Source organism: Planococcus citri, chromosome 5 (assembly GCF_950023065.1).
Source record: "Planococcus citri chromosome 5, ihPlaCitr1.1, whole genome shotgun sequence".
Taxonomy (NCBI): domain Eukaryota; kingdom Metazoa; phylum Arthropoda; class Insecta; order Hemiptera; family Pseudococcidae; genus Planococcus; species Planococcus citri.
Window position 1 is genome coordinate 66,896,778 of NC_088681.1, and position 15,890 is coordinate 66,912,667.

The 15,890-nt window shown below is 33.6% G+C and overlaps 3 protein-coding genes across 3 annotated transcripts in view; 1 reads left to right on the forward strand and 2 right to left on the reverse strand.

The window, feature by feature from the left end:
* Positions 1-272: 272 nt before the first annotated feature.
* Positions 273-1,292, reverse strand: LOC135847004 (uncharacterized). The gene is made up of 2 exons (XM_065366382.1): positions 1,136-1,292; positions 273-1,031 (listed from the first exon to the last, which is right to left on the reverse strand). The coding sequence occupies exons 1-2, from the start codon at positions 1,178-1,180 to the stop codon at positions 336-338; spliced, it is 741 nt and encodes a 246-aa protein (XP_065222454.1). The 5' UTR covers positions 1,181-1,292; the 3' UTR covers positions 273-335.
* Positions 1,293-8,692: 7,400 nt separating this feature from the next.
* On the forward strand, positions 8,693-10,856 carry LOC135847005 (uncharacterized). Its single transcript, XM_065366383.1, has 2 exons — positions 8,693-8,948; positions 10,313-10,856. Exons 1-2 carry the CDS (start codon positions 8,892-8,894, stop codon positions 10,763-10,765), a joined length of 510 nt encoding a protein of 169 aa, XP_065222455.1. The 5' UTR covers positions 8,693-8,891; the 3' UTR covers positions 10,766-10,856.
* A 2,510-nt stretch (positions 10,857-13,366) lies between these two features.
* LOC135847002 (very long chain fatty acid elongase AAEL008004-like) overlaps positions 13,367-15,890 on the reverse strand; it is a 61,128-nt gene continuing 58,604 nt past the window's right edge. The window contains exon 8 of the mRNA XM_065366381.1: positions 13,367-15,194. Coding sequence (XP_065222453.1) covers positions 15,009-15,194 — 186 coding nt within the window. The 3' untranslated portion in view covers positions 13,367-15,008. The remainder of the gene's footprint in view (positions 15,195-15,890) is intronic.

A 15,890-nucleotide genomic window follows, 5' to 3' on the forward strand; every position in this document is an offset into this window, starting at 1 on the left:
GTCCTAAACGTACTCGAGTTCGCGTGTACGGTGGTAATATGGTAGCCAATAAGTGCCTACTACTCGAAGCATACCACCGGAGCAGAATTTAGCTTCTACTCGAGAGGAGCGAGCAAGATCACATTGTGCTATGCACTCGTAGTATGTAATGTACCTTCTTAAATATCTGCAGATGGATCAAGACTCTGGTACCTAGACCTATACCGAACACAATGAGAGCACCCTTATGTAGCTTGTTAGAACAAAACAGAATAAAAAAAACACCACACACGTACAGTGTATGTATGTACTTATTACAACGAGTATTTATTATTAATACAAACACGCGACAGCGTTTAATAACATCCGTTATTATAAAGCGATCCGCGAACCACGCCCGACAAAAGAGATGGTATTTCACAGGGCAAGCTTTCGATACCATCATCGTAGCAGCCTAATTTCTTTTTCTTCAAAGGGAACGGTTTTATCAGCGGTACGATTTTCAAACCTACTCCGCAGTCTTCCTTTTCCTCGAAACAGGATTTCTTCAGAGCGCACTCTTCCAAAAGGCATTTTTTCTTCAGTCCGCATTCTGACAGTCCGCATCCACACAATTTGGGTTTCGCACACAGTGGCTTGGCAAAGCAGCCGCAACCCTTTTTCTTTAGGTATGGAAAAGGCTCACCGTAGAACGGGTAGTCGAAACAGTCTCCTCCGAAGCGGGACAGTTCTGGAAGACAGGGAAGTTCTGGAAGGCAGGGCAATGAAGACGAGCAGCCGAAGTCTGAGTATGGTAAATGGGGTAAACTGGGACCGCATGGTAGTCCTGGAAGTTCTGGAAGTCCTTCGAGGAATTCTCCTCGACCACATCCCAATTCCGGTAAAAGAGGTGGAAGTCGTGGAAGTCCTTCGAGGAACTCTCCTCGACCACATCCCAACTCTGGTAAAAGAGGCAGTTCTGGAGCGCAGCTGGAGATGGGTATGTCTCCTAGTAATGATCCAATTCCGGTAGCTAGTTTCACTCCGGGACAATTCTCTTGGGCTGTGCAGATCTGAAAATTGACATAGAAAAAAATTAAACCAATGTTAATAAAATGTCTCTGGGATACTTTTACAAGAAGTTGCAGAAGTTTTGTCAACTAGTCTTGTCACCAACCTGCCACATGGTCGCCACGATGATCAGTAAATTCCTCGTCGTCATCTTGAACCTATTAACTGGCAATATTTGTTCAAAGAGAGCGAGTGCAGTGGGTGTATGAATGGTTTTGCTGCAGTGCTCGAGTTTAAATACTCGTACGACTCGCGAGTGGAAACATATCTGGCTGCATTGATTGGTTGTATTGGTCGATCGCACGAAATATTCGGAGATAGATTTAGGCTCAATGTCTACGTATTCGTGTTATCTATATCGATTTGTGTACCTACGCAACAATTAATTAGTCGAAGATAGAATAGGTACGTTGCAGGCTGAGATAGAGAACCTTCGTCATAGTATAATGTACGAGTACAATGATTAATTGCCGATTGATTAATAGAACCAATAAGTTTTTTTTTCACGAATCATCGTTTTAGATGACGACGTTCTCGACCAGGTGATGGGTTAAGATGCTGAATGCGCTGAGCCATCTATTGGTGAGCTTCGACTTGGAAAAAAAAGTCGTCAGATTTTCGTTCAATGATCTTTACCGACCGTATGTTTGTTTTTTAGCTTAGTTGAACGAGCCGACTATTGGTTCGAAGAAGTATTTAATTAAAATAGATATGACAAGTGGGTGTTTTTTTCATCAGCGAGATTGTTGTGGCGTGGCGTGGCGCTAAAAAAATTCGTATCGGTAAGATCTCGATTTACTAGGTATTAATTGAATCGATCTGATTTGTAGATATGTGAGCTCGTACCTTATGTTTAGATTGAAGCAAGCATGTAGGTAGGTAGGTAGGTGGTTTTTTCAAATTAAACGATGATTCTCAGTAAAAGTATCAGATTCTTAAATGAAAAATTTAGGATTTTAGAAAATTGTGAAATTTTCCTAAAGGGGATTTTCCTATGCAATTTTCGGGACAAAAAATTCAAAAAATCTGATTATGCGATCAAAAGATTCAAGACGAATTTTTCTAACAATAGTAGGTAGGTACCTAATTTAATTTTTCAATAATTTTTGAACTGTTGATATCGATATGAGAAATTTTTTATCGACTCAATATCATCATGTAGGGTCATTCCACGTCAATTGGACCAAGAAGTGGTAGGTGGGTTCGGCGATTTTTTTTGAAATTTTTCCTGTGGAAAGACCTTCCGAAGAGATGACCAATGGCGCAAATCGCAGCCCTCTAGCCCATTTTTAACGGCAGCCAGGGGGTGTCAAAGTTTCCAGTGAACCTAAAATATCATCCATTTGAGCAGTGGATTACTCGATAACCGCGATACCTACCAAAATGGAACATTTTCCCATAGTTAGGGGTTTTAAAAGGCTTTTTGTTGAAATCATAAAAATCAGTGTTGCCACTTTTTTTCGTACAAAAAATTAGCTCAAAAAGTTTCAAAACGTAGTTTTCATATCGTTCCGACTCTCAAAAATTTTGAAAAAAAATATATTATGAACAACTGTTCATGCTGAACAACATATTAAAAAATTGGGATGGTAACTTGTCGCAAAGTCGATTTAAAAAAATTTTAGGTTTGCAAAAAATGAGATTTTTTGATTTAAAACATGAAACAAAATTTTGATTGGTACAGTTGACCCATTTGACTCCTATTTTCACGTATCTGTTGAAAAAGTTGAAAAAACCCTATCACTCGATGAAATGAACTCCTCACAAAAAAATCAAAATTCGAAAAAATTCAATTTTCAATTCCAAACATCAAAAAAAGTTTAAATTTATTCAGTTGTCTTATTTTGACCTCTTTCTGACGTGTTTCATGAAAAAGTTGATAAAAATTACATTCACAACAAAAAAATAAAAAATCGTTCATTTTTTGAATCTTTTCGAATTTTGATTTTTTTGTGAGGAGTTCATTTCAACGAGTGAAAGGAGGTTTTCAATTTTTTCAACAGATACGTGAAAATAGGAGTCAAATGGGTCAACTTCATCCTATCAAAACTTTTTTTCATGTTTTAAATCAAGAAATCGCATTTTTCGCAAACTTTCAATTTTTTTAAACCAACTTTGAAACATGTTACCATCCCAATTTTTTAATATGTTGTTCAGCATGAACAATTGTCCATAATATATTTTTTCAGAATTTTTGAGAGTCGGAACGATATGAAAACTACGTTTTGAAACTTTTTGAGCTAATTTTCTGTACGAAAAAAAGTGGCAACACTGATTTTTATGATATCACTGAAAAGCCTATCAAAACCCCTAACTTGTGGAAAAAGTTTCATTTTGGTAGGTATCGCGGTTATCGAGTAATCCACTGCTGAAATGGATGATATTTTAGGTTCACTGAAAACTTTGACACCCCCTGGCTGCCTTTAAAAATGGGCTAGGGGGCTGCGATTTGCGCTATTGGTCATCCCTTTTGAAGGTCTTTCCACAGGAAAAGTTTCAAAAAAATCTCCGAACCCCGCTCCACTTCTTGGTTCAATTGACGTGGAATGACCCAATCAAAAGATTTAAGATGATCTTTTTTTAAAAGTTTCAGTCATTTTAAAACTGTTTCATAGACTCATATCATCCTGTAGAAATATTTTTTGTCCCCTACGACAGCTGTGGAGAGAGGGATGAGCCATGCTATGTACCCCAAAATATCCCTATTTGTGAAAAAGAAAAGGATTTTTTGTATCTAAAACGCTAACCTTTCAATTATTTTTGAATGATTTCTGAGGCTATGAATTTTGTTACGGGATTGGCTAAAATTACAGAGAAATTTTTTCTCATTATTTTTGTATGTTTTATTTCAAATTTTCGCTTGCAAGTGGGGAGGGGGGGGGGTATGGTCTCAAGTACAAGATGTTTTTTTGAAAATAAGTTTACGTAAAAACTTGGAGTGGACGTACTTTGAGCTACAACTCTCGAACTGAATGAAACCAAGCTAAATTGAAAGAGCTTGTCCTAAGACCTCCCTAATCAACATTTCAGGAGCTGAATTTGATTTTTGAATTTTTAGACAATTTTTTAAAATCCAAAGAAAATCAAAAAAGCCATTTCGAGGGTGGTTCTCAATTTTTTTTCAAGTAATGTAAAAATGTTTTAAAAAAACCAAAGCGAATAATTGCTTTAATTCAACTCCCATATATCAACGAGACGTGCTACTGGTATAGGCTAGTTTTAAAATGAATTTAAGCATCTGTGATGTTGATCTCAGTGCTGTTTTGGCACCCTCTCAATCGTTTTAAAGGTTTAACGCGAAATTCCACGAAGATGAGGGTTCAAATAAATGCATTTTTTGATCAATTTGTAAGCTTTGGAAAAAGTACTTTTAATTTTACGAGTGGTTTTTTCGCCAAGATTTCAGCTGGTGTGTCCTGCATCTACTCGTATTTTTGACCATTCCGGAGCGGTTTGAAAAAATGTAATTTCCTTCACCTTTTCTGGAATTTACATAAAAATGGGTCAAAAATGAACCCTTCTGAAATTTTATGGTAATCGCCTAAAATGGTCAAAAAGGAGCCCAATGAACACTGACCAAAGTTATACAAGTGCCAAAGATCATTTTTGGCTTTTCCAGTGCGATTTGAAGTTCCTGGAGAAATGTGAAAACTCACTGGAGGGTCCAAAAAAGTCGAATTGCAAATTGTTCTCCAGATACAGGTACCTACTTCCTTTGAAAATTGTATTTTCTTTGTGGATTTTCTGGAATTTACAAACTCGTCACACGTTTACTTTTGAGCTCAACCTTTTGGAATTTCACCAAGTTCATTTTTGGTCCTTCTAGTGTGATTTAAAACTTCTGAATAGATTTGAAAACTAGCTGGAGACTCCAGAATTGTTCAAAAAGTCGAAAGTAGCAGTTATTGATGTACATACCTACATATGGGAGTTGAATTGAAAAAGGTCACTCTACACTTTTCTTCACTTTTCCCAAAAAAGTTTATATTTCATGAAAAAAGTTTGAAAATTGCTCTGGAATTTTTTCAGAATTTTTTAATATTTTCAAAAATTTGTCAAAAATCCAAGAATGAACTTTTGGTATGATCAAAATCTAAAAAGAAAAAAAATGCATTAAAAAAATTACAGTACTTGTGGGTTACACTCTACCCCCTCCCCCTTCCCTTCCTCACTGACGTACTACAAGGCTGAAATTTTCAAAAAAAAATAATTTCAAGTCGCCGGAAATTTTATGACAAAATGTGCGAAAACTTTTAGTTTTTGTCGGTATATAATGTCTAGGTAGGGGGGGGGGGGGGGGAGGGATCTGAAGCCTTGATCGATTTTGCGCTCTTATGCACCCCAAACAGAGTACCTGGAGGAAAAAAATTCTTCGAAAAGTTATTGAACCCCTTCCCCCTCCCGCCTCGCCCCACTCTCTCTATATTACGCGGACATTTTACCTACTCGAAGTCGAAAAATGAGGATTCTATAGAGGAAAATTCATCCAAGGAGCAAACTTGCAGAAAATAAAATGTCCAGTCTTCGATTCCCTGTAAAATTTTCGTTGCAACCAGCTTGAAAACGTAATTTTAAGTACTCATACTTAATAGTTTGTTAGAATTTCCCTCAGTCCAATCGCGATTTCTAAATTTTCTACGTTTTTATCATTTTTCATGAAAAATTAGCATTTTAGATAAAAATTTATGGAAAGTGAACTTGTAAAATGTAAAATTTCCAATTGGTAGACGGATAATTTCAACATTCGAACTAGGAAAATTGCAGGAAAATGAAGATTCGCAGAGTATGGTAATAATATTATAAACCTGTGAAAGGAATAAGTATAGAATTTCAATTTTGAATGAAAATTCGAAATACTGCTTTATTGACATGTTCTTATTTACAATAATTATTGATCTATCGCCCGAGTAAAGGTATATCTAAATTTATTCCCGATAACGAAGGAGGCAAAAGACTACTGATCAACGCAGATAAAATATTCGGCACGAATTTAAAAAGACTCTGGCCGCCGTTTATGACCACGTTGTCGCTCCTGAAACCAGATTGATTGTTTTTACGTCGTCTTTGATATCTATGATTATCACCGAATCGATGATAATCCACTTGTGGAAAGTTGTAATTGTATTCGTGGTGACCCCTATAGGGACTTCTTCCCCGATTGGTGAAATGTCGAGTGGACGTAGAGCTCGAGCTCATGCGAAATGTTTGAGGTAGAAAGTCGTACAATTCGTAGTCAGGTGATGGGTAACTGAAGATGGGCTGAAAATAAAATAATGTGTGAATTATTAAGCTACGAGTATTTATTCGAAATAGGGATGATAGGAATAGATAATATATATCAAACAAAAATGTAGGCCTATTGTTAGTAATTTTGTGAAATAATCAATTCATCTGTATTCTGCTATACTTAAATATTCGTAAGAACTGACGGAGTTAGTTTGGTAAATACGTTATCGCTAACGCAATCTTCTGTCTGTTGCAGGAACCAGAGACCGATACTTTCGTCGAACCATTGCGGACATCGGATAAAAGAAGAAAGATTTTGGTGAGTTATTTTGAATTATAAATCCTGTCCATCTTTATTCATTTTTGTACTCATATCTTAAAATGTTTAATTACCTACCTACGTAGTTGAATGAATTATGCATAAAAAACAAATACCTACAATTGTCGAAAATAATTTGAAAAAATCTTACCCGAGTCACGAATAATGATACGAAACTAGTAGTTGATAAAAATTTCATTGTTAGGGTATGTAATGCTGCATTCTGAAGGAAGCTTGGCTTACTGATGAGAAGTATCCAATACTTTCGTAATTTATGTGAAATAGATTAAATACAAATAAAGGAATGGGTCACGTAAAATATTCACCAGTTTGATATGACAATTTTATCGGAATTTCTTTGTATGTGAGAGCACGTGGCTTATAGCTTATGAAGTTGCTACGAAGTTTCGATATTCAGTCTAGGCTGCTTGTAAGGCTACCTCATGATTTGTAAAGTGCTTAAATCACAAATAAGTACTGAGGAGTAGGCTAACTAAATTTGTAAATTAATATTCAACTCGTTTTTGAATTTAAATTCCTATCGAATTAAACACCGATTGTTTGAAAGTGAAGGTGGCGAGTGTGACGTTGTTGTTCTAAATCGCATTAACGTCATACGGATAACGTGGAGTTAACGATGTTTGTATTTGATATGGACTGATTTCCTCGCGCGAGATAATTATGCTCGTGTGCATTATTCATTCCAACGAGAACGATATCGCATAGATACGTATGTTAGAAATTCTGAGAATTTAAGATTTGTTTGATCGGATGTGAGTTTGGTGTGATCTGAATACCTATGCATATTTTACAAGCACTTGAGGTTTGGAAAAAAATACATCTGGAATTTACAAGAAACCAAGATGAATGATAACTATAATCGTGGAATACATTAATGGAAGCCTTTTGAAGTTTTGATTGAAAAATTTATTTGATATAAAAATTTTAGTCTAAAATTTGGATTTTCAAAGGCTTACAAAATTTGATAAATTTTGAAACAAAAAAATTAATAAATAAATAAATAAATAAAAATACCTAATGAACTCGTTTTTTTTTTTTTTTTTTTTTTTTTGAAGCTTGAACAAAATAATGATGAAGCATTAATTCAAAAATAGGTATGTTGTTCCTTTTTATCTACAAATTTCTCTCATGCGACTATTGTAATTTTTGTTTTTTTTTTTTTGTGAATTTTGTGAAAAATTAGATAGTATAAAAAAATGGGTTGGTCTTTGAATCATGTGTAAAGATGTAATTTGCTTAAAAATTGATAATGAAATATCAAGCAGTTTTTGCAGGATTTTTTTCAGAGTTTCCTAAGGTTGACAAAATGCAAAAAAAAAATGTAAAACAAAGCTCAAATGGACGAAAAAAGTAATTTTTGTTGGAAGGGGGGAGGGAGAGGAGGAAGAGGAGAGGTTTTTTTGCACTAACCAACTTTTCTTTTAAATGACCACAAAAATTGACAAAAAATCAACTCGACTCAGCAAGTTAAAATTAGGATTTAAATGAAATTTTAGTTTTCTAACTTCATGTTTATAGTAAAACTTGACAGAAATTTCAACTTTCATAAATGTGCTGGAGATTCTGGAATTGTTCAAAACTGTTCGGAACCGTTTCCAATTAATTTTTGAAGTAATTTGGTAGGTACAGTTTTGATTTTTTTGCTTTCTTGGTCCAAATTTGATTTTCCAAAATTTATCAAAAAATAACTGTAAGAACCAGAAATTTTGGCTGGTGGAATATTTCTTTATGCTTTTTCGATCCTGCCTGAGAGAAAATTTGTTTAAAATTTGTTTAGCTTTTCACATTAGCAGCTGCGATAACAAATTATGATTTATGGTAGATATTTCCTGAAAATTCGCAAGTAGATAGGTAGGTATATTTTCGAATCAATGCTCCTGAAAAAATTGTATAATTAGGTATTTATAATTTATAAACACGTCGAAAAAAACGATGAAATGTGATTTGACAACGATATTCATGTCAGCGAATATCGATCAATCGATTCGCACGTAAATATAACATCGTATACTGTGATTGAAGATGAACACGTGATTACCTGGTGGATGTCTATTGTCTATAGTTGCATTTGTGTGTGCAAAAATTCATCGCAGATAAGCTGTTAGGTGCCTATTTTGGCGAAGGTCAGTTTTACCCAATCAGGCTGAAATTTCAGATCAATCATGATGACCGTACTGATTCGATTTTTTTTTTGGATAATGGTTTGCGTTGCTCGTATAAAAGAGTTATTTTTTGGTGATATTTTTTCAATTGTTAATCGAAAGTGATTCGTGTACGTAGATTTACCTGCATCAAGATGTTCTTCAACGTGAAAAAATCGGTTTTAGTTTACTTCTGCGTTGTTATTGTTGAGGTAGGTATAGTAAATTGGTATTAGGGTCATTCCATGCCAAATCGGCGGATTTATGCACGAGGAGTCTTCGATTTTTTTCAAAATCAGATCATGTGTAGAGGTCATCAAACGATGACGAATGACGCAATCCGGACATTTTTTCGATTTTTTTTGACTGAGCTGTGGCGCTTCAAAGTTTTCCAAAATGGCCGAAAATGGAAAATTTCAGTTGCAAATTGCTCCGGGTGTACGTGGTATAAAATTTTGAACTTTTTTTCAAATTGTAGTACATTGAAAAGGTAATCGACGAATGATGACAAAATCAGTGTTGCCACTTTCAAAAACCCAAAAAAATCAATTTAAAATTTGTCACTTAAATATAACCACGATGTCCCCCAGTAAAAATTCTGGAAAAATTCTCAGTTTTAGTCCTTTTTATGTAGAATAACATATCAAAAAATTGAAGGGGCATTATTTTTCATTTTCGAGAAGAAAAAATTACAAGTTTTACAGTTATTGCAAAAGTACCATTAGAAACCTAAAAAATGAAAATTTTTGCATTTTTGAAATATTTTATCAATGTGCAGACTAATATGTGAAAAAATCTCCCTTCCCCCGAATTTAATCAACGAATTGACGAAAAATGCATGTACATATTTCACTCTTAAAATAAAATTATAGCACGAAAAATGACATTTTTTGTCAATTCGTTGACAAATTAGGGGGGGGGGATTTTTTTACATATTCGTCTACACATTGATGAAATATTTCAAAAATGCAAAAATTTTCATTTTTTAGGTTTCTGATGGTACTTTTGCAATAAAAATAAAACTTGTAGATTTTTTTTTCTCGAAAATGAAAAATGATGCCCCTCCAATTTTTTGATATGTTATTCTACATGAAAAGGACTAAAACTGAGAATTTTTTCAGAATTTTTACTGGGGGACATCATGGTTATATAATTTAAACTATAAATTTTTAAATAAATTTTTTTAGGTTTTTGAGGCAAGACTGATTTTGTCATCATTCGTCAATTACTTTCTCAAAGTACTACAATTTGAAAAAACGTTGAAAATTCTATACCACGTACAACCGGAGCAATTTGCAACTGAAATTTTCTATTTTCGGTCATTTTGGAGAACTTTGAAGCGCCCGCGCCACAGCTCAGTCAAAAAAAATCGAAAAAATGTCCTGATTGCGTCATTCGTCATCGTTTGATGACCTCTACACATGATCTGATTTTGAAAAAAATCGAAAACCCCTCGTGCAAAAAGCCGCCGATTTGGCATGGAATGACCCCATAATTATTTGTGTGATGAGAAAATTTGGAATATTTAGGTATAAATATGACTTGACATCACAAAAATTGTTTTTTTTTTTGGCAGGAATTATGCCCAGCATCAGTCTGCGGACAGTTTCCATATCCCGGAGTATTCTACCCTCCTGGACCTCCTTTCACCTCGTCTCCGGCAATGCACGCTCCGCCACCTCAGTTTCCGTTTCCTTTTCCATTCTACCCTCCACCTGCTCCATACGTTTTTGGATCACAGTGCTTCGCAGCAGATCCTCGACCATTAGCCGAACAATCACAACCCCCTGTCAGAAGCAACGTCAACCTTAAACCTAGAATTGTGAAGCCTTTGAGGGTACCAGGTTCAAATCCGATCATCTTGCCCAATCGAGTGGATTCGAATAGTCGTCCGATTATCATATCGACTCGATCTTCTCGAGCACCTCATCAGGAGCCCACTTTACTTTCTCCGTTTACGAATTTGGTCCATACGTTTTTGAAGTCATTGGCACCGAGGACTTGCGATTGTGATGGTGATTTCCGATAAGGAAGAGGATTCAAGGAGCGTGCGAATATTCATGTTTCAATTACAAAATGTACTTATTTTAAGTAAGCGGATTAAATTATTATTTTTTGTACGATTTTTAATAAACTTTGGGTCAGAAATTGGGCCATAATTTTTAAAATAATTTTTAAAAAGTGTGAACGACCAATCAAGTAAGTGAAAATTTTGCGAGCCCTAATTCCAAATAATTCAATGAAAATATTTTTAAAAACATTTCTCAAAGAATTTTGAGCGCAAAATTGGGTCGTGATTTTTAGGACTTTTGAAAAAATTGTCATTCAAAATGATCAAAATGTGTTCAGAATGGGCTAAAATTTCTGCAAAACGCCGAAAAATTTTTCTCAAATTTTTTTGCGGAGCAGTTTTGAAAAGTTTCCACCTAAAATTTTTGAAAAATTGTCATGTGACCTATCAAAATGGATTGAACGTTTACAAAAAATTCAAATCTTTTTTATCTTTTCTGAACAATTTTTAGCCCAAAATTGGATCAGAATTTCAAAATTTATGAAAAAAAAGTATCATACGACGACGCGACGTACCTCTCTACCTATCTAAATACTAGTGCATTAAAACTTTTCGAAAAATTCAAACATTTCGACAAAAATGTTTTCTGAACTATTTTGAAAAATTTTGAGTCCAAAATTGGGTCACGATTTTCGGTATTTTATGAAAATTATGATTAAAAAGCAATCCAGACGAATTAAAATTTCAACAGAAGTGTAAAAGTTTCGTCGTAAACTTTTTTTTGAGTATTTTTGAAAAATTTCGAACTTCAAAATTTGGTCTTGATGCTCGAGGTATTTGAAAAATTGCCTCGGGACCTATCAAAATGAGTTAAAATTTTGTAAAAAATTCAAGTATCTCGACAAAAATGTTCCTGAGATAGTTTTTGAGCGTTTTTGAAATTGTAAACCTCAAAATTTTGGCTTGATGTTCGAGATATTTTAAAAATTGCCTCGTGACCTACCAACATGATTTGAAATTTTGCGAATAATTCAAAATATCTCTACGAAAATGTTTTCGAGAAAGTTTGAAGAATTATGAGTCAAAGTTGGTGCACATTATTCTCGAGATTTTTTACAAGCTTTCAAAATGGGTTGTCGAAGTTTTGCGAAAAATTCAAATCTTTCGACAAAAATGTTACCGATTTTTTAAAAAAGTTTTTGACTTCAAAATTGGGTCTGAATTTTTAGGATTTTTGAGTCCGCCATGCGACCTATCAAAACGTGTTAAAACTTTGTTAAATATTCAAATGTTTCGACCAAAAAGTTTTTGAGCAATTTTGAAGAATATTTAGACCCAAATGGGGAGGTTAGGTGATCTAGATTTTCAGAATTTTTGAACAATGTTGTAATGTAATCTATCTGAATGGATTAAAATTCAGACAGAGACCCATAAATTTATATCTTGACCTATTATTTACTTTCTTCAAGTATTTGATCCTCCAGGTCTGTATTTTCAAAATTATCAAAGTGAGTGAAAATTTTTGAAAAATTGAAATTCTTCGACAAAAAATGTTTTTGAGCTCATTTTTGGAAAATTTTGGGCCCGAAATTCGGTCATGATTGTCAAATTTTTTGAAAAAGGTCCCTCTTGGTCTATCAAAAGATGATAAAATTCAACGAGAAATTCAAATATTTCTGCTAGAAAACTTTTTGAGCAATGTTGATCGTTGAAGCAAGTTGAGTTTAAAATTATTATAATCATCAAAACGGGTCAACATTTCGACATCGAAAATAAGAATTTTTTCTCTAAACTTTTCTAAAGCATTTTTGATGAATTTCAAGTCCAAAATCGAGTCATTATTTTCAAGTTTTTTGAAGTGTTACGCAGTGAATCAAAATTTATTAAAATTTCACGAAAAATTTCAAATTATTAGATGTATTTTTTTTTGAAGAATTTGAAGCCCAAAGTGGAAGTCGTGATTTTCAGAATTTTTGAAAAATGTTGTGATCCAATAACTATATCACAACTGATTAAAATTTCACCAGAAACCAAGAAATTTCTTATTCTACGTATTCTCTTTTTCAGCATTATTGGGCAATTTTAAGCCCAAATTGAATCAAGATTTTCGAGATTTTCGAAAAGTTGTCGTGTGACTTATCACAATGGGCGAAAGTTTAGCAAAAAAATGTTTTTGAGATTAATTGTTGAAGAATTTTCAGCTGAAAATTGTGTCATTATTTTCCGAATTTTTGAAAATGTCAAAAATATTTTTTGAGCAGTTTGGAAAGATATTTGTTTCAAAATAGGGGGGGGGGAGGCGTCGTGAATTTTGAGAATTTTTGAAAAAAGTTGCAATGTGGTTTGGATTAAAATGGATTAAATAACAGAAAACAAATGTACTTTCTAGTTAACTTTTTTTGAGCATTTTCGAAGAATTTTGAAATGAAAATTGAATCCAGTTTTTGAGTAGTTTTGATATTTTCTAAAAATCTATCAAATTTTGAGTTGCAATTCAAAAGAGTTTTGATAATTGATTGCATTTTTTCTGTACCAGAGATTTCGAATTGAAAGCTAAAATTAGCAGAAGCTGGTAGCCCTATCAAGTATGTAGGAAAAGTAATAACATGAACGCGCGAATATATAAAATATCGAGATTATAAGTATATTTTGATAATACTATTTACATCACACATTTTAAAATGGACACAATTACATGTATTTACACAACACATAGACTCACACAAAATTGTTTCGTATCGTCATCAGTAGATACAAATATCGTTTTTTTTTTACATTTTGTTTTTTAAACACATACGTACGTATCTATAGAGTATAAAACGAATAATATCTAATAACAGCATACAAATTACAAATTATTGAGCAGTTTACGCGCGTATCATACATAGATGTAAAATGTTTTTTTTTATTCATTTTCTTTTTTTAAATCAGCTTTTCTTTCATCATGATCATCAAAATTATTATAAAACGATAAAATAAATTACAAGAGTACTTAACAAATAAAATCGTATATTTTAAATTAAATGCTAGCTAATTTGATGAGAAAATTATTTTCATAAAAATAGTTTTTGACACGGGAACGCGGTAGGCTTACTTATTTGGGTTCTACGTAGGTAATTTATTTGGTTTTTTGTCATGGAATCGCATATCGCATCGTCATTAATTTTCTTTTTTTTTTCTGCGCAGCTATCTTTCCTATTAAAGTACGAGATGTGTTTACAACTATTTACAAACGTTGGCGATTTGGCAATATTATGGTGATCAGGATGAGGCAGAATTTTTCAGGTACAATATCACTCGAGAACTTATCCTGTGTTGGCGCTCTAACATTGTACACAGCCGTAAACGCAATAAAAAATTTGGTTTATAAGAAATTCAAAAAACAAAAAAAAAAAGAAAGAAAGAAAATGGGTTAACGAAGCTAGAAGGGTAGAAAAAAGTCTCATCTTCTAGTTCGTCTGATAAAAGTCTTTTCAAAAATAAAAAAAAAAAATGGTATTGTTTTTTTTCGCCATTGAAGGGAAATAAAAAAATGCACGTAGCGAATAAAATACGAGTAGAACGTTGAAAATTCAATGATGGAAAAACAAAATCTTAAAACATAAAACAAAATATTATCTAAAGCTATTTTTAAAAAAATAAATCGATAAAATTTTGATTAATTTTTGATTTTTCGTTCTCTTCAGATCCTCTGGTACATTCAACGTACCTGAGTAGGTAGGTGCCTTACCTTACCTACTTACTTTTGAAACAAAATACATTCTTACTTTCTCACACGTAGACTTACCTACTTAATACATTACAAACATCAATGACAAATACATACACAGTACCTACACACTAAAAACAATTTTTTTTCATCTACTATTCTATACTTATAAGAACATGAGAGGAAAAAAAACACACAATAAGTAAGGGTGAAACTGGTAAAAAACGTAAGTTTCTCTATCACAATGTAACATGGGTAACCAGTCGTGGTCGTCGTGGCGTTTTACACACTTTTAATACATGTACAGTACTTGGAGTAAGTACTTCGTACTACATAATAACTTATCACGTCCTTTCGTTACACTTAGGCTAAGCCCGGCATCAGGTATACATAGAAACACGCTGCTGGTCTTGGCGAGCGCGTCTTATTATCTTTCGGAGAATTTTCTTCGTAGTAGTGGTGGTTTAAAATACTTCGTTTTGTTGTTATTTCTGTTTTTTTGGTATCGATATAAATAAATTCTTCTTGTCAGTCCCCAGTCTCTATGTTTGCTTATTGCATTTTAGCCAATTTCGCCTCGAGCCTTCTTCGTCTTCGGTAAGCTTGCTGGTAGAAATCGAAGAACAGGCCGAAGAATATGGTCGAATGGACGAGCAGCAAGGCTGCTATCAGCTTGGGGTAGCCGCAGTCGTAGACTAGTACTTGAGCCGAGTGGATGAAGACTAACATGAACTGCGCCTGCGAAAAAAAGAGACAATTTTTTTTAGAGATGGCACGATTTAGAAATTAAGAGCAATATTGAATGGAAATGCGGCTTGGAAAGTTCATTTCTTGGCAAGTCTATTATATTTCTGAAGGGTTTGGCAAGTGTTGAAAAAGTTCTGCATTTGATTAAATTTGTGTCAAAAATGGGAAAATAGTTGCAAAAGTTGAACATATGGTTCGTAAAAGTGGTGTATTTTTCATTAAAAATTCAGTTTTTCCTGATTTACTGTTTTCTAGTAATATTTTTCTTCGTTCTGAAAATGGCAACACTGATTTTATCTCTGAAACACTTCAAAACGTTTATGGCCCATTTTTGAAGGGGTGGAGTAAAATTAGAAAAATACTGTCGAATGTTGAGAATGTTTCAAAACAAAAAAGAGGAAGAGTTAGAAATTGTGAAAAGCACTGTGCTCATTGCCCAATCCCTTACCAAAGTCCAAAATTTTGATTTAGAAGCTTTTCTGTTCCAAAATCAAGAAATTTGATCAAAACATAAAAGGTATTAAATAAATCTGCAGTTAGTGAATTAATCAGAGAGGGAGAGGGGGATAATGAAAGAAAATGGGATTAAAATTTGAGCTCTCGAAATAATTCTTAATTTTACCTACTTCCTCTTCCTATCCCAGAAAATACTCGAAGTTCTGGTATTTTTATTTTTAAAACATTTGA

Excerpts from the sequence above, each read along its gene's own strand:
- LOC135847004 (XM_065366382.1), bottom strand. The coding sequence starts at position 1,180 with ATGACGACGAGGAATTTACTGATCATCGTGGCGACCATGTGGCAG. Across the intron at positions 1,032-1,135 it reads TCGTGGCGACCATGTGGCAG|ATCTGCACAGCCCAAGAGAA; the intron begins GTTGGTGACAAG and ends GTCAATTTTCAG.
- LOC135847005 (XM_065366383.1), top strand. The coding sequence starts at position 8,892 with ATGTTCTTCAACGTGAAAAAATCGGTTTTAGTTTACTTCTGCGTTGTT. Across the intron at positions 8,949-10,312 it reads TCTGCGTTGTTATTGTTGAG|GAATTATGCCCAGCATCAGT; the intron begins GTAGGTATAGTA and ends TTTTTTTGGCAG.